General features: G+C 42.7%; 1 protein-coding gene across 1 annotated transcript in view; it reads left to right on the top strand.

Moving 5' to 3' along the window:
- The window catches only part of aspscr1 (ASPSCR1 tether for SLC2A4, UBX domain containing), a 28719-nt gene extending 5488 nt beyond the window's left edge, over positions 1-23231 (top strand). Inside the window, exons 2-18 of the mRNA XM_083765725.1 lie at positions 552-658; positions 899-954; positions 4126-4240; positions 5134-5234; positions 6651-6708; positions 6965-7038; positions 8379-8979; positions 9813-9878; positions 10603-10745; positions 13153-13234; positions 13449-13515; positions 13898-13960; positions 15171-15223; positions 17931-17982; positions 18500-18569; positions 22173-22360; positions 22995-23231. Coding sequence (XP_083621851.1) covers positions 569-658; positions 899-954; positions 4126-4240; positions 5134-5234; positions 6651-6708; positions 6965-7038; positions 8379-8979; positions 9813-9878; positions 10603-10745; positions 13153-13234; positions 13449-13515; positions 13898-13960; positions 15171-15223; positions 17931-17982; positions 18500-18569; positions 22173-22360; positions 22995-23005 — 1890 coding nt within the window. The 5' untranslated portion in view covers positions 552-568 and the 3' untranslated portion in view covers positions 23006-23231. The remainder of the gene's footprint in view (positions 1-551; positions 659-898; positions 955-4125; positions 4241-5133; positions 5235-6650; positions 6709-6964; positions 7039-8378; positions 8980-9812; positions 9879-10602; positions 10746-13152; positions 13235-13448; positions 13516-13897; positions 13961-15170; positions 15224-17930; positions 17983-18499; positions 18570-22172; positions 22361-22994) is intronic.
- The last annotated feature ends 1467 nt before the right edge of the window (positions 23232-24698 follow it).

The raw sequence follows: 24698 nt of genomic DNA, 5'->3' as shown, positions 1-24698 counted from the left end.
TGTTAGTTAGTTGCAGCTCCAGCGATTAGAATTTCTGCATCCCGCGTTGTTTAATAAAAAGCATTTTTATCCGAGGTGTTATTTTGCCATTGGCTTTCAACTACGCGCCCCTATCGGTCGGGAGGAGGGTGGCACTCGATGTGTTCGATATAGGTAGGCTGACCGCCCTGCCAATACAGACTAATACGCGAGTGCGCTCCCGGTGTGCAACTGTGGATTTCCCAAACGAACCCCGTTTGAAAAAAGTAGCCGGGGAGCTCGGACAAAAATGCTTTTTAATAAACGCGGGACGCAGCAATTCTAATCGCTGGCGCTGCTACTAACTAACACCCGTGGGACACTTTGTGAGTACTTTATATTTGAAATCTGAATGTTTATATATACGGAAATCTTGTAAATGCAAAAACAGGGCAAAGTTTCTGCATGACTGTCATGATCATCATCATGGCAGTCATGTTCCAGGGCTAGTCTGGTGAATGTGCAGCATGGATGCACGTTGTTGTAGTGATTGTTGGATATTGTCTCAATAAAGTTGATTCAAATAAACACAGAGGGACGTCACACCACAATGGCAGCCAGCAGTACAGCTGTGACAGTTCTCACTCCAAATGGAAGAAGACAGACTATTAAAGTGTCGCCGAACACAGTTTTATTACAGGTAAGTTTATGTTTAAGACGGTTATATCTACTTTTCTGACCAGGATAGGATAGAGGCGTTAGAGCATTTAGTTTATTTCCGAATTTGAAAAATAACCAAGTGCCTATAGTTAGCTTAGCTGACGTTAGCTAATGACTGGTCAGTTTCTAAAGTCTGTAGTCTCCTTCTGATTAATACTATAAGGTTCCTGTCCCTGTGTAAGTAACGTAATAACAATTTGCATACGTGTGCTTCTCATAGGTGCTCGAGGACGTCTGCAAGAAACACGGATTTAATGCTGACGATCACGGTTTGAAGTAAGTCGTAGCCATTCGTTTTCAACAACTGTAGCTAACTCGTCATTCACTGACACAGATTCATCATACAAGTCTTGTATTCATTAGAATAGCTGATAATCCATACATTTCAGTAGGGCTGCAACTATCGATTATTGCGTTTTAATGTTTATTTTAATTCCTAATAAATGCTACAAAACCTGTGGCTAGATACTTAGGCACGAAGAAGTTGAAGGGTAAATCTAATACTGATGTACCAGCATGTTCAAAATCAAATCATGTATACTTTATAAATACAAACTTTTTTTTTTTTTTGGAATGTCAAATGAACATTGAGGTGCCCACAATGTTTAGATGCACACTCTTTCTGTATACATTATGGTTGGTTATCATTAATCGGTTATTTTATTAAATTATCGATTGTTTTTTTTAATAATAGATTTAAACGAGTTATTAACTGTTGTCATAGCTGGCTCAAACATCGGACGTAGGAGACAGAGTAAAATGTTGAACATGTATTTATTATAAATTAGGCCTAGGTTGACAAGAACTTAGCCCCTCTCGGAACCCTCCATAAAGCTTTTCTGAAATGTTGATGTCGCTTTATTGTAGGGTCCCTGTTCATAACTATATTTTCGTATGGGAATTTTGGAACGCGGACATAAATATGCTCACTAACATCGTATCTGCGGCGTTTGACGGCTTTTTTTAGTTTAAGTTATTCTGAATTCGTGAACTATAAGTACCTATACAAACCGCTGCGAATATCTCCTGTGGCGCGGAAGCCGTTAAGTATTTTTAATCTTTGTTTGACCGATTTGGTCGCTTTATTTCTTCTTGTTTGTTTACCGTTTATTGTACCGCCTCCCGGTGTGCGGTTGGCTTGTGCGGCTACGTCCCTGCCTCTGATCTGCTCTGTCATAGCTATAGCGCCACTAGCTAGCCAGATAGGCGGTACAATGAGGTGTCAATAAACAAGGAAGGAAGAGAAGAATCAAAGCGACCAAATCGGTCAAACAAAGATTAAAAATACTTAACGGCTTCCGCGCCACAGGAGATATTCGCAGCGGCATGTATAGGTACTTATACTTCACATATTCAGAAGCCCTCACACGAAAAAATGTCGTCAAAGAGCGCAGACAGGCTGTAAACACGGTGTTTGTTTTATTATGTCCGCGTACCAGGTGGCAGGATACTGCTGGAACAGGACCCCATGGTCTGTGTCGTCAAAAATGTCAGAAACTTCAGTACCATTGGGTTCTGCTTGGAGGGCTAACAAGAACTAAAGAATGACTGGAGAACTGAAAGCAACATAATATAAGGCAATAAGGATCATGAGGTGTGGAGTCAGTAATAAGTGGTTTAAGTGTGGATGTGTGAAACATGGTGTGGTGCATGTGTGGATGGAAAGAATAACTCAAACATAATAATAAACAAAAGGCATGGAGGACAAGCAGGCAGTGGAGGCACAGATGTCAGGTCTGGATCTCTCATTATGAATGGCAGGGACTGCCTCCCCCTGGCCAGCCGGGGTGCATGATGGAGGGCAAAGGAACTGGTTGGAATAACGTGTTCCATCCACGCGCTACGTCCAACCAGGGAAACTCCCCCCTGTCAGGTGTAAAGGAGCAACTTGGACACTCGGGCATGAAGGAATCATGAGTTCAAGTCCGTTGCTCTCCCCATGTCCCCCATATTTGGGGAAAAGGTTGGCGGAGGGTGTGTAGAGCCCAGGATCACATTAGATAATTGACACAGGGGTGAAAAATGGGTTACAAAATTATTTAAGAACAAAAGAATATATGTGTGGGGCATCACACTGTTGCACCCCTATTGATTGAAATATTTATTAACAGTTTGCAGAATTACATTACATTTATGGAATACATGCAATGTATAGAATATCATCATTTTACGTTTACTGCTAGTCTAAATTCAGAATGCATAGGACCAGAGGTGTATCAACAATAAGGCGAGGACAGGCGTCCGCCCGTCCAAAATCCATTTCTGCCAGGCCAAAATCCATACAATGAGAAAAAAGAGATGACAAAAACAAGACCTGAGAACTATTGGTGGACAGCTGATTGGCCGTTGCGGTAGAGCACGACCCCCAATCACCAATTAGAATGTAAATGCATGCCTTTCTGCCTTTGTATCCTACTCGTCTGGCAGGTATATGAAAACCTTTAGTGCTACGATTGTGTGCAGGGAGACGACAATTAACACATCTTGCCTGCCCAAAATGTAACGCCACTGCATAGGACCTGGTGCTGATGTTTTTTGTTTGCAGCAAACATCTATGTTCCTTCCAACAGTAGCAATTCAATTCAATTCAAAGGGCTTTATTGGCATGAGAAAACATACGTTTACATTGCCAAAGCAGAAAGAACAATACAGCAATACAATCAAAACAAAAAATATGTACTTCGAAGGTCAGAATCTTCAATAGATCAACTTCTATGTACCAAGATCACTCGATGCAGGTATAGTGCAGGAATATACACAATGATTAGTCTTTAGGGTGGTTGTGTTCCATTTGATATCCTTAGTAGCATTAGATTCAGTAATTTATTTACACCAATCTTGTTAAAGTATAGGGTGCTGATTTTTTTTTCTTTTCTGAACTGCACAGATTATTGGGGAAATAGTCAGCATGGTGAAAAATACCACCATGCAGTTTTACAAACAGAATCAGTCAATACAGATACACAGTACACACAGGCAGGTAACTCATTCGGACCAAGAGGTATAAAAGGTAGACTGGGATCAATTTGCTTTGCAGTTTGCTGGGTCTAGAGCGGATTTGGAAATATTGCATTACTGTATGCAATTTACTAGATACTAACTGGTATAATGTCCAGACATCTGAGTTCAAGGTTTTTTTTTTTACTGTTTGTGTTTGTGCTTGTGTATGGGTACATAAGGGTAACATTTGTTCATGATTCCTCTGATATTATAGCAGCAATAACAGGTCCACATCTGCTTTTGTCTCTATATTGTTTATTTGACCATGGCTTTTAATAAGAAATACTCACTATTATGAAATTAAACCATGTCAGAATCATCTGCGTGGTCATTCATGTGACCTGTCACCATGTTTACTGCCCCATTGTCTCTGCTCTCAGTCCATTATTCCATACCCCTCCGGAACACACATTCTGTCATATACACACTTCTCTGTACCCATGGCAGATTTCAGAGGAATGTTCTGGACCTAACATTACAGTGGAGGTATGCCAGTCTGCCAAACAATGCCAATTTGGAGATTGTTGCAACTACCAGGAAACAGACTCCTGCTGATAGCCAGGTGGGTTTTTATATGTTTGTGCACACTTATGCAGACACCAACCTGGTGTACCTATTTTTCCTAAATGGCCTATTTTAAATTGTACTTACAAAAAAATGCTGTTTAAGTGGCTAAACCATGGATGCTGTGAAGTCTCAGATTAGACTAGTTTATATTACCGTAGTTGTTCCCACATGTTTTAAAATTCTCCAGCTAATTTGAGCCTTCTGTTATTTCTTGGACACTGTTATAAAGTGGCAAAGTACTGGTAAAATGGATTCCGTTTGTATTTGGTTTTGGCATAGACCTACATGTATCTTTGAATGTTTTTTTTGGGGGGGTGGGGGTCTTAGCAGGTAGTTTCATTAGAGAGGGTGTGGGTGAGCATGATGTGTCTCCTCTAATACAGGTGATGCCATTGCCCGTTTGTCTGCAAGTTGCAACACTATATACCATGGTTCTGCATAGGGGTGCAATTTTCTTTTAACCCATTCTGAACGGGCACCCATTTTGGTGTTAGCATCATGTTATGCTTTAGCTATTGAAAAATAGCAGATCTACAAGCTCATATCGCGCCACCGAGTGGCGCGATACGAGCTTGTAGGTCTGCTATTTTTGAAAAATCGAACAGCGACTGACATTTCTAGAATCTGATCTCAGGTCAGAATGGGTTAATCAGACCAGTGTGTGTCCAGTGGAAACCTCGTATGAATCTGATCTCGGGTCAGAATGGGTTAAAGCCTACGGTACAGCCACCAAATTAGAGCTGAACATGCCAATGAATCATCCATTTATCTACTTTATCTAGTGTCTAGTACTATGTTTGTTTACTAAGCTGTGTAGAACTATGCTTACTAATCACTGTCCTAGGCTGTGAAAACAAGAATGCTCATGTTTGTTTGTGTGTTGTCCAGGTGCGCATTGCTCTCCAGATGGAGGACGGCTCTCGGTTGCAGGGCTCATTTTCCTGTGGACAGAATCTCTGGGACCTGCTCACACACTTTCCCCAGACCAGGTAGGTGTGTGTGTGTGTGTGTGTTTTTTCCTTTGTCTGCTTGTGTGTGCATCTGTTCGTACACATGTGTCTTATTTCACGTGTATCTGATTCCCCATGTAGCAAGTATCTGCAATTCTGGATACTGTTTAGGCATAAAGGCCTTGACAGATGGAAAGCATCAATGACTCGTGTCATGTGCAGACTTTTGGACGCTGTAATTGCACTCTACAGGGTTCCCACGGTCATGAAATTCCTGGAAATATTTTGAAATTAGAAAATAACATTGTCCAGTTGTGGGAAAGGTTTGGAATTCAGCAAGGGTCCTGGAATTTATCAAATGTCTTGGAAAAAATATTTGGATATATCCAAATATTTGTCATAAGTAATTCTTTGTGTGATTGCAGCCTAATGTGTACAGGACCTGACAAAAAGAACAGATCAACAAGCTCACAGCGTGCTGCAGCATGATCCTATGACCTAGGATAGGTGGTGTAGCAAAGAATTTGCCACAACATTTGGAATGGAATTATACCATTCTATGCTTTATTTTTGCTACACTGCCTGTTTTTGGACATTGTACATAAGCGTAAGAGAGTCATTATTGCGCTGAATGATTGTTATATTGGCCTGGAATTTGGGTTAATATATATATATTCTGGAAAAGTTTTGGAAATGTATTGGTAAACATGTGTGGGAACCCTGACTGTAATTATTATTCATTTGAATCTCGCTGCGTGCCCTGTTCTACAAGGGAGGCGCGCGAGCACACACAGCTGGTCTCCTTTGTGGTACCGTTTGGCTGGGGGTAGTATGTTTCCAGCTGTCGTTTTTTTGTCTGTGTGTCTCTATTTAATGACATCACTGTGCCAGGGAAGCTTCCACTTCTCCGAAACGAATATCAGCCCCTCCCATCTGGAATACTCACTCTGGGAAAAAATGTTAAACGGAGTGAGAGAAAAACAGAGACTTTGATTTCCCAGCCTGACCCAATAATAAAACATTTATGGCTTAATTTGTTTAATACTGAAACACACATGGTTTACACATGGCACCAGGCTTCCTCTGTAACATGCATGGCAATGTTTTGTGGAGTACACTTTCTTTTGTGAGTGGCAGTAGGAAACCTTATAGGGAGAGGATATATGGAGGTGAGATCGAGTGCTCCGGTGAGATTTAATTTTGATCTTTGGCCATGAGTTGGCCATGAGTTGGTCAGGAAAAGGGTGTCTACTCTAAAGCACAAACATTATCACAAATCAGAGTTTAACCAAAAGTTATGTGACATAAAGGAAGCCTAATCGTAAGACCCGAGGCCGATTGTACATATGCCTTCTAAACCAGTAGTTCCTTCTGCCATTTTCCTCTTCCTTCATCTCCTCATCCATCCTCTCCTCTTCCCTTCCTGTCTCCCTCAATCTCTCTGTCATTCCACAGTGTGTCGGAGCTGTGTGGATCAGGAACCACTCCTGTCTGTGTTTACATGAGAGACGAGGTACAAGATTCTCCTTTTTAATCTCACATTTCAAATGTTGAGAGAGAAATTCACCTGAGTCTTCGTCATTGTGTGTGTGTGTGTGTGTGTGTGTGTGTGTGTGTGTGTGTGTGTGTGTGTGTGTGTGTGTGTGTGTGTGTGTGTGTGTGTGTGTGTGTGTGTGTGTGTGTGTGTGTGTGTGTGTGTGTGTGTGTGTGTGTGTGTGTGTGTGTGTGTGTGTGTGTGTGTGTGTGTGTGTGTGTGTGTGTGTGTGTAGGTAAGTGGGGAGGAGGCGTTGAAAACGGCCACTTTGAAGTCTCTGGGACTAACAGGAGGGAGTGCCATCATCAGGTACCATCCTAAGTTCCATCCTCCGGATAAATGTAACAATCTAATATCTGGCGTGCAATATTGTGATTTATGCAAGGAATAATGTATGTAATGTACTACGCGGTGGTAGTTGTTGAAAAAGAATGACGGACAAGTTTAAACGAAGACAAAGTTGAGGTGTTTAATCATTCTGAAGGCTGCAGCGTCATACATTATCCCACTTATTTCATTGACCCAAAAGTAACAACATAATGAGGCATATCCTTGCTTACGGTAATTATTTGAAAGTATTCCATAAGTGTCTTGCTGGCCGTCTGCCCAGCTGCAGTCGCCTCGGAAAACAAGGAAGTGAGTTGATCAAATGGACTACATTTTTGGTTACTGCATCGTCTACTTCTTTCTTCAAATGTTTTCAGAAACATTCTTGAGAGCAATGTTTAGTTGTAAATTACATGGTGTGTGTGTGTACATGTTACAGCATTAAATCCAGCAGCGCAGCAGGTGCTCTGAGGCTTTGATTAGCAGTCTGTTATAGAGCGGAGCGGTCATTATCAAGAAATAATACACTGCTGAATTCAGCGATTGACCAATCAGAATCAAGCATTCAACCAAGCTGTGTAAAAAAGAAAAAAAACTTTTTCGCTGCTATCTAAGTTTATAAACATAGCTAGGCTGTCGTTACCTAAAGGTGCTAACTACGCGTATGTCCGTATATATGAAAGCAGCGACCGTCAATTTACCTTTTAGCATTGCTTCGGTTAGTATGGAGATCCTCCATCCTCACCAGCTATGGGATCTTTAAATCCAGCTCCATTGAGCCTCCATTATAACAGGATTTTCAAAGCGCTGTATCTCAAAAGGTTCGAGGTGTCCATGGTGAACCGTCACGCATCCGACGATCGTAAATAATTTGTGAGTTTGTATCACATCGCCGAGCACATGTAACTGGTCGTAATGATATCTTAGGGGTCTGAGCTAATGTGACTGATCACTGTGCTCAAAACAAAAGCCCCCACCTCCCTGAATAACCCGGAAAGGAAGCAAGGATCATAGAGTTAGAGCGGACGCCGGACGGGTGGCATTCCTTAGGTGTGCTTATGCTGCCACGTAGCGGCACCAATGAAGTTAATCATGCTGTTTTATTTTATTATAACTATAACCACAGTTAACCAGCAAAAACGGTTGGGTAACAAACCAGGATATCTAATGGCACACATCCCAACTACGCTGATGGTAATGCTGTGCTACCGTCATACGCTTAATCACAATAAAGTTTCTGCTGCTGTTCATCAATGCTATTTGTGTATCATATATAATGCTTTATATGTTTTTATGTGATGCTCCCTTCCCTGCTTTTTAAGGTTTTTAGTCAAAAAGAAAAAAGGCCCTGAAGAGGAGGATGATGGCGGCGATTTCATGGAAAGTGCTCCTACATCAACCAAGCCTGTTGCTAAGGAAACTCCACTTCGCCCCTCCCTCGATCCTGCCCCCCCTGCCACATCACGCCCTCAGCCATTAGCGGTGGAGGTGCCAGTCAAATGTCTCAGACCTGGCAGTCCAGTTGAGACCCTGACGGATCCAAGCCCCGCCTCTAATGCCACCAACACACTTCCTGACGTTCCTGTGAAGCAGGAAGTGGGCCTTGGCCCCCAGACTGACGTTCTGCCTAAGGCCCCTCCCATACTGCCTAAGGCCCCGCCCATACAGTTGGATGATGGAGAGCTAGCCGGTCCTTCGGGCTTGAATTCCACTGACCATCCTGTCTCTTCCTCCTCGTCTTCCTCTGTCCCTCCTCCCACCTTTGTCCCCTTCTCTGGGGGTGGTCAGCGTCTGGGGGGTCCGGGGGGAGGGGGAGCAGCAGCATGTCCATCATCTTCACTCTCATCTCTGCCAGCCCTGGGTGTGTCAGTTGGGCCTCCCAAAGCCAAGAAGGCCAAACCCAGCAGCTGTTCTACTGTCAAGGTGAGAGCTCTACTGCCCTGAAGATACATACATACAGTGATCTCGGTGCTCTTTGAAGGGGCTCCCCAGCTAAATTAGTTCATATAAATTTACGATCTGCTACACACTCGTAACGTGTTCACACCACAAGGCGTTGTGAACTATTTTTCTTTCTTTTATTTTTTAGAGAGAATTTTGAAATAAGTTAAGACTCTTATAATAATAATAATAAAACTTTATTTGTATAGCACCTTTCATGACATGAAATGCAGCTCAAAGTGCTTTACAGATCAATGGAGAAAAAAAAGAAAAGCAAGGCAAAGACATTAAAAAATAAGCAGTAATGCAATACAGTGAGGACATGAATAACAAAGTTCAATTAAAAGCAATGTAGAAGTGGATCTTGAGCTGTGCTTAAAAAAAATCTACAGAGGCTGCCTGACGAAGGTACAGTGGGAGCTTGTTCCATGCCGTCGGCCCGTAGAAGCAAAAAGCTGCTTCCCCGTATTTTTTAGTTGCCATTTTGTAGGCAAAGCGAGCAGGCCGCTAAATCTTTTTTACATGAATGTCCGTGGCAGTGGTAGTCACAGCCGGATGGATTATTATCCAATCCGCTAGTAGATGGGTGATTGTTGATGTTTAGTATACCTGACCTAATGCTATGTGATTTATTCCCATCTGGATGAATATACTGTAGATGGGATTAAGTTGGACAGATGGAAGAAGGGAGGGTAGAGGTGCGGGGGGGAGATTGATGATAATTGGAGGGATATATAAACAATGTTATGAATTCTCACACAAATGTATATTTGAAGGAAGAGTTTTACAACTGTCTTTTGTATTTTTGTGTTCAGCATCCTGCCCTCTCCAATCAGGAAGAGGACACAAGCCAGAAAGAAGGCTTTCTAGAGTTTCTAGAGGTAAAGTAGTCAGACATGGGCAATATAATTGTGCATCCGTCATGGGGGGGGGGGGGGGGGGCACAAGTGAGACTTCAAGGCAGCAACGCATCACTCTTCCATGCCATGGGCTATAGACCGTAAGGCTATAAAGCAATATAGAACTGGGCATAACGGGCAACGGATAAGGGATCTCTTAAAGGCAATGGCATGTGGCACGGTGATTGGTTCAATTATTGTACCGCCCAAACCACATCTACTGTATGCATAATGTAACGGTAGCGGAGGTGTTTTAGGATTTAGACAGGTGACCAAAATAGCCACTTTTAGTGGGGGAACACCCCTTCCCCACTACTAAATCCCCAAATAGTGTATTTAGAATGCTCAAACGAAAATGGAGCCCTAAGTGTTTGGCAAAACCATCCCATCACTTGGAAAGTCACCTCCAAAGATTGGTTGTACCAGAATGACTACAGCTGTGTGTCATTCGTAGCACATGATGGACAAAGACCTCTATATTTGAACAGAAGTATACATTTTTATTTGAAAGACTATGCACTGGCTGAGCCACCAGACACCCCAAGAGAAGTGTAATTACACCATTCTGTATTACTACTGACCGTAGCCAGTGGCTTATTGAGATTTAAGTTCAATTAAAAACTTACCACTGAGACAACTAAAATGAAGACATTTCCCCCTCTCTCTTTGTCTTCCTCTCACTCTCTCTCTCATTCCACCTCTCTAGCCAGTGGAGAGGGAACCCCTAGTCTATCACTTGGACTCCACTGATCATCCCCATGGCAAAAACCACCAGGACCTGCCCGAAGAGTTCTTTGAAGTGACTGTGGATGATGTGCGCAAGCGCTTTGCCCAGCTGAAGAGTGAGAGGTGAGTCTGTGCCCAACTGCATAGTGATGGTATGCATTGTAAGTTTAGACCCCACACGCTAATCCTGTTAGCCTAGGACCCAGTCAAACCTGTTGGCCTAGGATCCAGTCCCACCGGAGCCTCCACTGCTCTCTGCCAACATCGGAAATATCCGAAGAAAAATCCCCCACTGTTTTCTATTGCAGTTGTCTTAAATATACCAGGTCATGGTCATTATATCCACTAGGCTGGAAAAAGATGATGTTTTCTCCCCTGTGTGTCTGTTTCTGACTGTTTGCTCCATTGTGACACTGGTGTTGGTTAATGGCTGTACTGTCTCTTTCGGATTTCATCAAGAGGCAGATTTTATGATGTTATTGATGTCATTTCTAGGCAACACTGAGTAGATCTACAAGATGACTTGGCTTGTACCTAATATTCTTTTTACTAACACATAGTAAAAAATAAATACAGACAGAAGAAACTCTTTGACCAAATTAATGTTAGCCATGACATGTGAGGTAATTAAACCCATCTTCCTTGTTTTAACTTGGCTAAGTACAATGCACAATTTCTTAGTATCGAATTGATTATTTGCACTGGAAAACAATTTAGATCATTATTATGTTGATTCTTACTATTGATTCTGGCTCTTTACAATTATCGATGTAATTGGATTGTTGGAATTCAAATCGATGCGTAAATTCATAAAAGTACCACAGGTTTTGTGAAATCCCTCAGTTATCCCTACTTTCTGCTTCCTGTTTCTCTTAGAGGTCCAGTTCTGTCCCATGTAGCTGAAATGTTAAACTAAATACAAAAACAAATCTTCAAACGGACCAGAATCAATACCACAGAACCATGCATTCCATACAGGGAGGGGGTAATTACCAGGTCCGTGTGTGTATGCTGTATCTTTAACTTCCAACCACAGACACAAACACACTTCTCTTTCTAATCCTCTGCTCGTTTTTCTCGTCATCCTCACTGGCTGCCTCACGGCAATGTTGCTACCGTGCAAACCACTGGAATCACCAGGGGTGGAATTATAGTGACCACAGTTATCTGTCTCTGTTAGACAGATGCACCAGTTATCTCTCTCTCTCTCTCTCTCTCTCACACATACTGTATGCACGCACATGCACACAAACTTAACAGCATATTCTCCATTTCAGTTACTTTCTCTGCCCTTCCTTCCAGCACATTCTTTTCTCACTTTCTGTCTTGCCGTTTGTCTGTCTCTGTCTCTTTCTGGAGGATCATTGTTGTTTTTTTTTTGTTTTTGAGTGGTGCAACCACTCCTACAACCAGTAATGTCCGTGTACCTGTATGTATCAGTGGTCATGAGCACGAGTGGTGTGCGCATGCGTGAAACCAGCAATGTCCGTGTACCTGTATCATGTAGAGTGGTGTGCGCATGTGTGAAATTCGCGCGTGTGTGTACAATGCGCGTGCCTGCACAATGCGTGCCTAGCACGTAGCAACACACATCAATGCTGCGTGCGCTGCGGTATCGCACGTGTGTGTGTGTAGATGCGCGTGCCTGCACAATGCGTGCCTAGCACGTAGCAACACAATGCTGCATCGTAACAACACACATCAATGCTGACTGTAGTCTCCAAGGGTAAGAGAGAAGCTAACGTTTAGCATGTAGCTACAGGCTAACATTACACTGTAGTGTCCAAGGGGAAGAGAGAAGCTAACGGTTAGCATGTAGCTACAGGCTAACATTACACTGTAGTCTCCAAGGGGAAGAGGGAAGCTAACGGTTTGCATGTAGCTACAGCCAGGCTAACATTACACTGTAGTCTCCATAAAGGGTGTTTAGTTATGATGACCATAAGATAACTGAAGCTACATTAATGCAGCACTTTACTTTGGTTTGGAGTTCAATTAAAACTCTAAAGTATTCAACCAGTGTGTGGACATTCTATTCAAAGTTTTCAAATGTTTAGCTATAGGCATACAGTGTTGTGTACTTGAACCATTCATTATTTAAAAGATGGTATTTCAGGCAAATATTGAAGTTATTAAAAAAGAAGCCTATCCATCATTGCCGTAGGAAAAAAAAGAAAACAAATCCTTGCTACCCATCCTTCCCACGAAAATAATAATAAAATTAAATAAATTAAATTCCTTGCTACTCATCCTTCCCACGAAAAAATAAATAAATAAATAAAATAAAATAAATTCCCTACCTACTCAGCCCAAAAATGACAGCCAATCGGAAACCAATTTTTTTTTGTGTACAGTAACTATAACAAATGTGTAGTTGCACCACTCAGTTCACACGGGTGTGATGTTTTTCTGAACATCCAGCCAAATGCCAACTACAGTATCATGCAAACTCATGAATGGTAACTATAAGCGTCATGCAATACATAAGAATGTGATGTTATAAGTATATCGCTCTTTCTCTTGTGTCTAGGCGAGTGTTGGAGGAAACTCCTCTGATGACAAAAAATTTAAGAGAAGCCCAGATGAGGGAGAAGATGGAAAGATATCCTAAAGTGAGTAGCAGTCATAAAGCAGCTTAATGATGATGCCATTATCTAGTAACGTTTCTTTACAGATTTCAGCTCACCAGTAACATTTGTTAATTTTGACCAAATAGTGCAAGCTTATCACCATCTCTGTCCTTTTATACTCTACCTCAACCAGCGCAAATAAAGCCTGGGAATGTGGTATAAAGTTTAAACGACTTTCAGCAACGTGTATTTCCAGGTAGTTGTGAGGGTTCAGTTCCCAGACAGACATGTTCTACAGGGATTCTTCAGACCTCTGGAGACGGGTAGGTGTGTCTCTGTGTGATTGTCAATCTGTAGCATGTGTGTGCATAGCGTATAATTGTATGTGTATGTGTGGAGATTTCAGGTGTGTGATGTGTCTATCTATGCATGTACTCAGTCTGATGATATTTTCATATGGCTAGCCACAGGAATGGCTACGATGATAAATCTAGCTGTGGTTCAGCCACAGAGTGTTAGACAGGGACCCAGCTCTGTAATTCAATAGATTATACTCTTACCTGCCTCAGACATAATACAGACTAAACTACCGGGGTTAGGAACAATTAGGGAAATTCCAATTGACAAATCATCTATGGACCACAGAATGTGTTTGATGTGCTTATACAGTGGTTTGATACTGTGTGTGTTTGTGTTTGTGCGTAGTTTCTACCCTGAGGAATTTTGTGAAGAGTCACCTGGAGGACCCCCAGCTGTGTTTTTACCTGTGTAAGTCCTTGTTTCATTGTAAAACTTAAATTCAGGTGCCAGAGACGGCACAGCAGTACAGTACAGATACAGGGCATTAGAAGTACAGTGGACAAAATATCTACTGGAAGAGTTGAAAATGCTTTCCAATTCCGATGGTCTCAAAGTAAAACCGTATTGAAGGCTATCTGTCATGATCGATGGACCATCATCCATCGATGATGACAGCTAGCCTTCATCCAGTCCATTGGTACATTACCTTAACACTTATGATGCTAAAGATGTGTCCACAGTCCACACGTCCTATCAAAGAAAACCGTGGTGTGCCTCAGACGTGTTGACAAGTCTTAAGGTCTTTTATAATGATATAAAACGGGATCGCTAAAATGTAGCCTTGCTCAGTGCTCCCAGAGCTGTTTTGCTGCGCACGCAGCCATAAACTTCCTTATTGTCTCCACCAGACCGAAGGCATGGGGAGAGAGTATGTTTTGCCCTCCGTCCGTGAGTGTGTGTTTGATGTGTCTGTCCGTCTGTTAACCTGGTCGGTGCCAAATTTTGCACGCACACTCCCTGGATGCCAACGATGAACCTTTTTCATCAACGCCCTGTTATAGTGCCACCAGGAGGCCGAATTTTGAAAAACACATTTTTTTATATTACTCCTCCAGATTCTGTCCAAAAATCCCACAAATCGTTACACACTATTTTCATTGTCATGTGTTCAAGACGGATCTGTCCGATATTTCATATTCCATCCTAATTGGCTTTCAAAGTTTGCAGGATTGGCCCGTTTCGAACAAAAACTGGCCATAACATTGGCCTGTTATAGCGCCACCAACGGGTGGATTTTTGCAAAACACATTTTTGGAACAAAATGCCTCAAATGATCCAATCCAAGTTATAAGAAGAAATGGTACCCTTTTCACATTGGCCACCAGGAGGCCACAACCTGACCTGCCCGAGGGGCACTTTATCTAGTTTACTCTCAATCTACGCTAACCCTAACCCTCTGTGCAGATTGATCATAACGGTGATGTTCTGTCCCAATTTCTGACTTCATCATGCATCTCATTTAGAATGTTAACGCCTCAGATCAGTTTTACGATGGCGATGTATAAAGGAAGATTTCACCTCTGTTTTGAGGAAAGATGAAAGGCATTACTGACTCAGCCAGTTGATGTTAGACGGTCAATTATACATTTGTAATGAGTGAAAAACATTGTCTTTACAGTTATCGTTCCTCCTAAAACTATCCTGGATGATCCATCGGCCACAATGTTCCAGGTAGGAGTCCTCCTTGTCTCTCATCCTTTTAGCCACTCTGGCAATCACTGAGTCATCATAAGGAACTGTTCCTTAATCACTGAAGCCCTATACCTTTCATCGCATGACGAATAGTGTAAATAGCCAGCTACAAGCTCACAACGCGTCGCACTGCAATGTGTTGCTGGCTTGTAGATCTGTATTTTTGCCTTGTATGTATTTGCTCTATATGTTTTGTGATGTTTTAGTGGTTAATGTGTGCATTTTGATAGTCAGAGATGATAGGTCACCAAAATGTTGTTTTTGTTAGTTCATGATAAATGGAACGGAGCACAAAGCAAGTAATTTGGAAGTTCTGAAGCTCATACATCTCCACAACTACACTGCAGTATTAATTCAACTCTTAAGGATCAATTTTACATAGTTACATTAAAACTTTTTTGTACAGTGTACAAATGACAACACACACACACACACAAAGACACACGTGCGGACCATGCGGCAGGGTTGATGCTGTATTAGTTATTGTATTTGTAACAATCTAAATGTTAGGAGAATGTGAGAAACTCCCAGAGCTTCTTCTTCCTTGTGGTTGATGTGTCTACACAGATACTGTACTGTGTGTGTGTGTGTGTGTGTGTGTGTGTGTGTGTGTGTGTGTGTGTGTGTGTGTGTCCAGGGAATAAGAATATGGACCATTTGAATAACAACACAGCTCTTTCTGTATTTTTTCCTCTCCCTCCCTTGCTGTGGTGTTGTCTCTTTGTCCGTTTCTCTCTACCCCTCTCCTTCTTTTTGTCTCTTTGTTTTCTCTTCAGTGCTTCTTGTGTGAAAGATGTACTCACTGTTGGCTATTTAATTCCCCCTCCTCTGTACCCCAGCCCCAACCCCTCTCTCTTCCCCCCCCCCCCCACCCCACTCTGTCTTTCTGTATTAAGGACTTAAAAGCGTCTGATCACAAACACATCACACACACACTCACTTTCTGTTTTTCACTAAAAGACACATGCTGTAACATCTATCTTACACACTTTGTGTCACTTAACCACATGAACGAATTTAACTTCTCTCCCTCTCTCACTCTCACACACACACACACACACACACACACACACACACTTTAATCAGTTTGTGTCATGACAGGAAAGGAATGTCTCCCAACCCACAATCCCTTTGATACCAGCCTCCCCCCTCCTCCTCCCCTTACTCCCTCATCTTTCTCTCCTCTCTCCCTCATCCCCCCCCCCCCCCCCCCCCCCCCCACACACACACACACACACACACACACACACACACACACATAGACTCTTCTCCCTGTCCGTCCCTCCCTCATCCATCTTCTCTTCTCTCCCGCTCTCCATCAGGATCTACACTGCTCTCGCTGACTGGCTTTCATACATGCATGTACACACTCACCCACCTCTACACAGGCATCGCGACACACACACACACACACACACACACACACACACACACACACACACACACACATACACACAATCTGTGATGGATGGCTGGCTGGGTAAATAGTCTGTTCCCTGTAATGCAGGGAACAACAATAATTATATAATGTATAATTGGTTGCATGCTGTGTCACACAATGAAAATATTAGATCTACAAACTCACAAGATGCAAAGCATTGAGCTTCCAGATCTCGGTGTGCAAAACACCGGCGTGCAACGATGTATAAATCTGAGTTAACACATATTTGCTTTGCTCCGTTTGTCTTGTATGTCAGTCTGTCTGTCTGCCTGCATGCCTGTCTGTCTCTCTCTCACTATGAATGGGTGGAATGTGTGTTGTTCCTCTGTAACGTAGCTGTTTTCTGCTCAAAGGACTGTAATAATAGCAATTAGGCCACCCTGTCCCATTTTAGCAAGCAAGTTAGAGGAGACGGCTGTGTGTGTGTGTGTGTGTGTGGGGGGGGGGGTAGTCTACATGCGTTGCCGTCTAAGTCATACGCCTATTTATACTTTGTTTTACAGCATGTTGCTCATCAAATCTTTTCAACTGAAAATATTATTCAGTTCCAAATTGCGTTATTTTGGACTGAGTATACTATGAATTAGCTGTCGGTTTACTTGTTCTGAACCTTGGACAATCAGAGGCAGACTTTTAGCCCTGCCTGCCTGTGTCTGTCTGTGTTTCTCTCCCTGGTAATTGTAAGGTATCCACCTTCACCGCCAATTGGAACCATTAAGGCCATTATCGTTAAGGAGTTCTGTGCTTCAGGGGGTGAAAGTGTTTTTCACTAACACAGTTTGATTGGTGCTCATTTTGTGGTTTGAGCTTCAAAGAGAAGCGGTTTGCCGGTTTAAATCCCTGAGCAATAAATCACCCTCTTGGATATGAACGTGTGTCTTTTTGGTTGTGTTGTGTGACAACACTCCATGTGTTTGTATGTGCTGCTTCCTAAGGAGACAACGAGATCTACTTTTATTTATTTATTAATCTTTTACATATCAAAGGTCCCGTCTATGTTTACGCCTCCATTTCTCAACATGAAAGATGCTCATGCATGCCACTAAATTAACATATTGTGCACTACTGTGCAAACAGTGGTTTTGACGCGAGTGTCTTGGAACAGCTCAGACAACACCATCATGGCAGTGTTGTGGAGACATATTTATTCAATATGCATTTGCCTTTTCAAACTGTTTTATATCCTGATCCTGAATAATGTGTTGGCCTTTCATCTATTCTGGGCTCTCTCTTCACTGTCTATAGGCCAACCTGTTCCCTGGTGCACTGGTGTATTTTGGCACTGACGTTCTAAAAGGTTTGTGCTTTCATACATACTAGGGGGGTAAATTATATGTATTTTTTACAAAATACCTCAATATTAATATTGTGGTGATGACTATAGGTCCTTTCACAAAATATTTACAAATTGATATTTTTGGTAATAAAAATCAGTCGGATAAGAATGAGAATATATTAGGCGCAGTCGGTAGCTATGTTGCCTCACATCTAGAAAGTCCCGGGTGAAAAATGGGTTAATACTACATCACTTTACTGCACACATTACTGTAATGCAGCCTTTAAAACCAACAATACTTATGCCATATTATACGATATTACCATATCCAAAATTCTAGACGGTATCTGGTCTCGTGTAACTATCGATATAATATCAGTATATTGCCTAGCCGCACATATTGGACTATAAACTATACACAAATGTGCACATACTCTTCGGTATGTATCATATAATAAAATATGAATTGGTGTGTGTGTGTGTGTGTGTGTGTGTGTGTGTGTAATTGTTGTGTGTTGTGTGCATCTGTTCTCCACAGATCATTACTTACAGAGTGCTGTTGTAGAATCCCAGGTCTCTGCTCTGCAAGCCAATGAGTCCATTGCCAGGTACAATACATGTACTATACACACACACACATGGTGACACACCTTTATTTTCAAAATGCGCTACTTAATACAGTCCGATCCTTTACCTGAGCCACAGACACATACGTTGACACAAGTTGACGGTTTCTACTAGCCTGGCATGGCCAGATTAATATCACTGCATGTATATATTGGTCTGGAATCTCTGTGTGGAACCTGCATTTAAAAAAAGAATGCCTCTGGGGATAAACCCGCCCCATATTTGCATACTGGGCCCTGGTTGGTCAATCACAACTGAGCGGTGCCGTGCCAGACCAAATCTTCAGAGGGCAAATATTTATTTTGCAATGACAGATTTGTTTGGTTTCCACTTCCAGGCTAGTCACTTACAGCCTCGTCCTGCAGTTATTGAGCATGGCAGGCCGTAGCCTACCAAATGACATGAAATAAAATAAAAACAAACGCAGTGACTAGAGGCCCGCTGTCTCAAGCTAACTTGAGCTACGCGAGGCACCACTGAGCGAGCTAAAGTGAGCGGGTTGCCGTGCCGAACGTTGTGAAATTCGATTGAGCCGCCTCGGGCCGTTGGAGTTGTGACCCGATACGCAGAGAATAGTAAATCATGTTCTGGCGATGGCTCAAAGTGGCTACTGGCCAATCACAGCGCGTCCCTGCACAAGCGCACTGGCCAGTCAAATCAATCCTTGCCCAACCTGTGTAGGCTTTCAAATAACGCACATTTTTCCCCTCAATTTTCAATCTGACACTACTGTATGTTATGTTATCAAGCAAATGTCCAATATTTAACGATGTGAATATGCACTAGCTGTTCATTTCCTACGTGCATATAGAGGTATTTCTACAATGGATACCACTGTATGCTGTAATGTAGCTCACATGCATGGAGTATTGTGCCACAGTAGCCTAGCCAGGGCTTATTTTCTTTCCATGTCAATGCTGTTCTCAGTGGAATCTCTTTGAGGTTCAGCTTAAACAGCAGGTGCCCCATGCACCCTTGTTTAGTCTGACACACACACGCATGCATACAGTACATGCACATATTTTCCCAGACAATCTAAAGATACGTCTGTAATCCACGTAACTCGAGAACCATTCGTCTCACCGAATTCAAATTCGACACACGCGTTCCACACCATCACAGGGAGTGCAGTGCCTGATGTCGAGTCCGTCTCTGGGCCAGATCACCCATATCTCCATATATGGTGCTGGCCTGTTCTGACATCACAACACTTGTATTTTTTATAAAACATTAATCTGTGCTCGCACTAAGAAAATTAATCCACCGCATGTTGATACACAGCCTAGAGTGAGGCTAGACTACAGCTATGGAGGACGATCACTTCCAGGTCGGGCGGATGAGGCTCTTCTTCTTTGCTTATTTCGCCCATTACACTGGGTTCATGATCCCGCCTATGGTAACAGGAGAAAATGTGTTGGTATACGATGCTCACATTAGCTATAGCTGATTTTCGCTACCTGAAGGGAAACTGAGGGGTTTTTCCAAATAATATAGAGCACCTAAGTTTGACGTCAACTTATAAATCTTTTCGGACAAGTGCATTTTTAATGCACTTGTCCGGAAAGATTTATCATCTTCTCTTGGTTTCACTTTTTCTGTGACGCTCCTAGCAGCCAACAATATTGTCTGAAATTATTGGCTGGCTTTCCTAATAATCATCTTTCCAATATTGTTGTCCGCCATTACGTTTTAGGTTTATGGCTCGATGATTATATGAACAGTTTAAACAAGTCTTAAAATCAAATCAATAATATGAATTAAAAAAATTATGCGCTATTCAGCAAATAGATCTGTCCTATCCGCACACGGTTAGCAGACTGACCACGTCGGCATTTCAACTTCAGCACTGGGTGTGCACTCACCCAATAATGAATTCCTAAGACTTGGAGTGGTTTTGGGGACGTGTTTTATATCCATTTGAAAGTTCTGGCAGAAAACGTGTATTTAGTAAATTATCTCCACTTTTCCACGAGCTGCCATGAAACGACATTCTTTCCGGCGAGGGGCCCGGAATGAGTGCAGAACTGAAAGTCTGAAAATATCAAAACTTCCTTTAGGAAGCACAAATGTATGGGGCACACAATTGGCAAGTGATCAATTTCCCCACACCAATCACAACGCGAAACCTGTCAATTGTTCGTGCTTCTTTCTCAAACATCAACTGTTTCCAAAGTAAGTTTTCATATTTTCAGTCCAGCTGAAAATGTGGTGATCTGTGAGTCTTAGGAATTAATTATTGGGTAGTGCATATGCAATACTAACGAGGTCAGTCTGCTAACGTGTGCGTGGATACGACCCATCTATGGCTGACTGTATTTGGAATACATGAAATGTATGTAAGATCAGAGTCAGACATTCTATGGCTATAGAGCACCGAAGTCTGACGTCACTTTCAGTAGAGGGCGTCAGTCCCCAGGTTCATGTATTTTTTTTGTTGCATTGAAATCGCCATAGGAGGATTTTTAGATTGCTTCATATAAGAACTGTGTTTGAAAAATAAACATGTCATCCCGGCCGCTTCACTCATATGGATATGAAGAATCAACTGACTGAGAGAAAACGCTAATGTTACTGCTACTGAATTAGTTACATTTTAGCTAGAAGCAGACTCTATCATATATGAGTGACTGACTGTTGCAAACGATACAGAGACACCTCCCTGACAATAACGCCGAGACAGCTTGTTTATTTTTGGACCACAACGCTTATAGTAGACGATATTAAGATCACCCCATGTTATTCTCCATAGAGAAATTACTTCTGCGAACCAGGGGAATCGAAGGGATGAGCGAGTTACGTCAGGACTTCGGTGCTCTATTAACTTGTAAACTGAGAATATTCAAACATGTATTCACAAAAACCAACTTACAGTTGGTTGATTTAAAATGCATTTGTGTTGTGACTTTTGTGCCCGGACAAGTGAATGGGAAATGTACTTGTCCGAAGGACAAGTGCCTCAAAAAGTTAATTTCACGGTGAAGAAGGGGCACGGTGGCACAGTTGGTAGTGCTGTCGCCTCACAGCTAGAAGGTCCTGGGTTCGATTCCCGCTGGGGACGCTGTGGGCACTGGCGGTGTGTTCCCTCCTCCGCGTCATCAGTGCCCATACCCGAGGTGGGGGTTGGCGATAGGGCCTTTCTGTGTGGAGTTTGCATGTTCTCCCCGTGTCCCCTAGGGTAGATACCCTCACAAAAACATGCCGTAATCCTGGTCTCTAAAACTACCTCCCCCTGGCCAGCCGGGGCGCCTGATGGAGGGGAAAGGAACTGGTCGGAATAACGTGTCCCTTCCACGCGCTACGTCCGTCCGGGGAAATTCCCCTCTGTCAGGTGAAAAGAAGCAGCTTGGACTCCTCATGCATAGAAGGAGGCATGAGGTCAGTCCGCTGCCCCCCCCAGGTTGGCAGAGGAAGTGTAGCGCCCAGGATTACATTAGATAATTGGCACTGGGTGAAAAGAAAACTGGGTTACAAAATCGTGGGATAAAAATTCAAAAAAAAAATAATAATAATAATTTCAAGCTCTGACAAGCAACCTGGACCATGTAACATTTAATCTTCATATTTGAATCATCTCTCGTTCTCAGCTGTATACCCAGGTCCTCAGTGCCCACCCAGCCCTCCAGCCTGGTCCGTGAAAAGCCCAGCCTCCCTCCTACAGATGTCGTGGTGGCGAACAGTGGTCCCAGACACGACCCCCCCTCCGCACACAACCAGGAGCCCAAACCCAGCAGAACTGACACTGGCAAAGTACCGAAATGGCTGAAACTACCAGGTGAGAATGAATGCTGGTGATAATATCTTTATCCCCATAAATACACATTCCTTCATACACAAGCATACACTTCCTCAGACACAGACCCTCCATCTGCGGCCCAGCTAGAGAGCCTCTCTGGGCCTCATCATAGAACATCTAGCCATGTGGTCAAAGAGACTTTGTGATTTGATTTAGAATATCACTACAATATCACATTCTTTCTCTGCCTTTTTGCCTCTGTCTATTCCTGTCTCGCTGTGGCTGTGTCTTTCTCTGTCGCTGCTGCCAGGGACAGTCTCTGTGTCAGAGTCCTGTGTCTCTTGAAAGCCTTTGTTTTCTCTTTCATGAGGGAAGTTAAAGAAAGAGCCTGATGCTTATGTTATAGACTCCATGTGTGGAGATCATAGCGGAGAACACACACACACACACTCACATTACACACACTCGGACAGCGCTGAGGCGGCTCAAGCGAACTTCACAACGCTCAACACGACAACTCGCTCTTTTTAGTTCGCTCTGTGGTGTCTCGTGGCACAAGTTCGGCACACCTCCGTCGCGGTCTAGTAACCCACTGACGTCACTCACTGGTATTGGGAGGAAAAGACACTTAAATCCCTACATGTTGTAAACTGCTGTCTCATGTCCTCAACAGGTAAGAAGTAAGGACGCCACCGCCCGTCACTGGGAAGACCGACTTCTACCGCTACCCGCGAGGGACATGGTGTGCTTTCGAGACTGTAGTGCTGCACTTAACCTGGCTTCTGCTTCAATCCCACATACTGTACTGCACTATAATTCCAGGCTCAACTTTATGATTGCAGAGAACTTAGTCCATAACAAGCCTGCACTCATTGATTTAATGATTGAATAAATGCATTTCCATTACCATTACCATGGAAGTTGTTTTGTGGATTTATTCCCAGAAGTTGAGAGTTCACAGGAGGTGCCGGTGGTAAAAAGATACCATTTTATTTGTGTAAGTTTGTACAGTTGTTTAAAAAGTGTCTAAAAATACATAATGTAAGTTTGCTTTATGCCGTGGTGGAAAGTAACTAAGTACATTTACTACAAGTACTGTACTTAATTTAAATGTTGAGGTAAGGTGGTGCGCAATCTCCCCCCTGTTAGACTCCTCATGAATTTAAGGAAACATGAAGTCAGTCAGTTGCTCTCCACAGGTTGGCAGAGGGAGTGTAGCGCCAAGGATTACACTAGACAATTGACACTGGGTGGAAAGAAATGGCTTACGCGATAAAACTTTTAAATAAAAAATAAAACGTTGAACTAAATGGCAGATAGCAGCTCACAGATCTAATGGCAGCTCCCGATGCAACACGTTGTGTGCTTAAACAGTAGATGAGCTATTTTCGAGAAAGAAAACGTCCATAAATGTTTGAATAATATGGGCTTTTTCCTTTTACTAATCTGAGTACTTTTTCCCACCACTGGCTTTACGTTTGAGCTTTAAGATGCATACAGTATTTGATAAGTTATTTCCAACAACTGAAGTATTATTTCAAATCCTAAATACAATTCAATGACTGCCTTCTGGCCTTCCCAAGCAAAGCTGGCATTATACTGTACATCACATGGGCTTGGGGGGGCTTTTGAGGCAAGGGGTATTAGTGTTTTGTAAGCCTTAAATTAGTTAATAAAAAGTAAAGCTTGAGTAACCTTAAACCCCATCAAGTTCCCACTCCCCTCTGCCATAGTCTGGTGACGCAAGGTTACCTCTGCCCCAACTGTGTTTGATGAACAAAGCCAAAGACGGGTAACTTTTACAGCATTTTGCATGCTGACAAAAATGATTATAGTTATGTGTGGCGTCAAGTTGCCCTCTACTGGCTGCCCTCTACTGGCTGCTATATGGACGGACATTTTCTTCTTTTTCCTATTATTGTCTATCATGGCTACTGTTACTACATGCCAGAGAAGCCGAACAAACACAATCTATACTCCAGCTCAAGATGTAACGTACAATAACTTACTTTGAACCACAAAAGAGACAATACGTTTACACTGAAACAGAATTATTTTAAAGAGCCGTGTCTGGCTAGACATGGGATTAATCTAGGGCCTAGGAGTAGCACACTTCTGTCAGGCTTCCAGCAGAGCCTGTGTGTGTGTGTGAGAGAGCGAAAGAGAGGCTCAACATTTTTTAGGTGCCTTCCTGCACCCATGGTGACTACCACTTTGATCTAACAGAACACACATTCCCACAACACACACATTTGTGCAGTCTCTTGCACGCATGCATGCGTGCTCTCGCGCACACACCGATTATGTACACCCTCTAGATATCTGACAGTCCAGTCATAGTAGTAGCTGCATGTAGACATTTTAATATCCTACACAC

This window comes from Protomyctophum parallelum (genome assembly GCF_964188405.1).
Source record: "Protomyctophum parallelum genome assembly, chromosome: 5".
Lineage (NCBI taxonomy): Eukaryota > Metazoa > Chordata > Actinopteri > Myctophiformes > Myctophidae > Protomyctophum > Protomyctophum parallelum.
The sequence above is the reverse complement of the archived record's forward strand: the minus strand, read 5'-3'. Positions and strand labels throughout refer to the sequence as shown.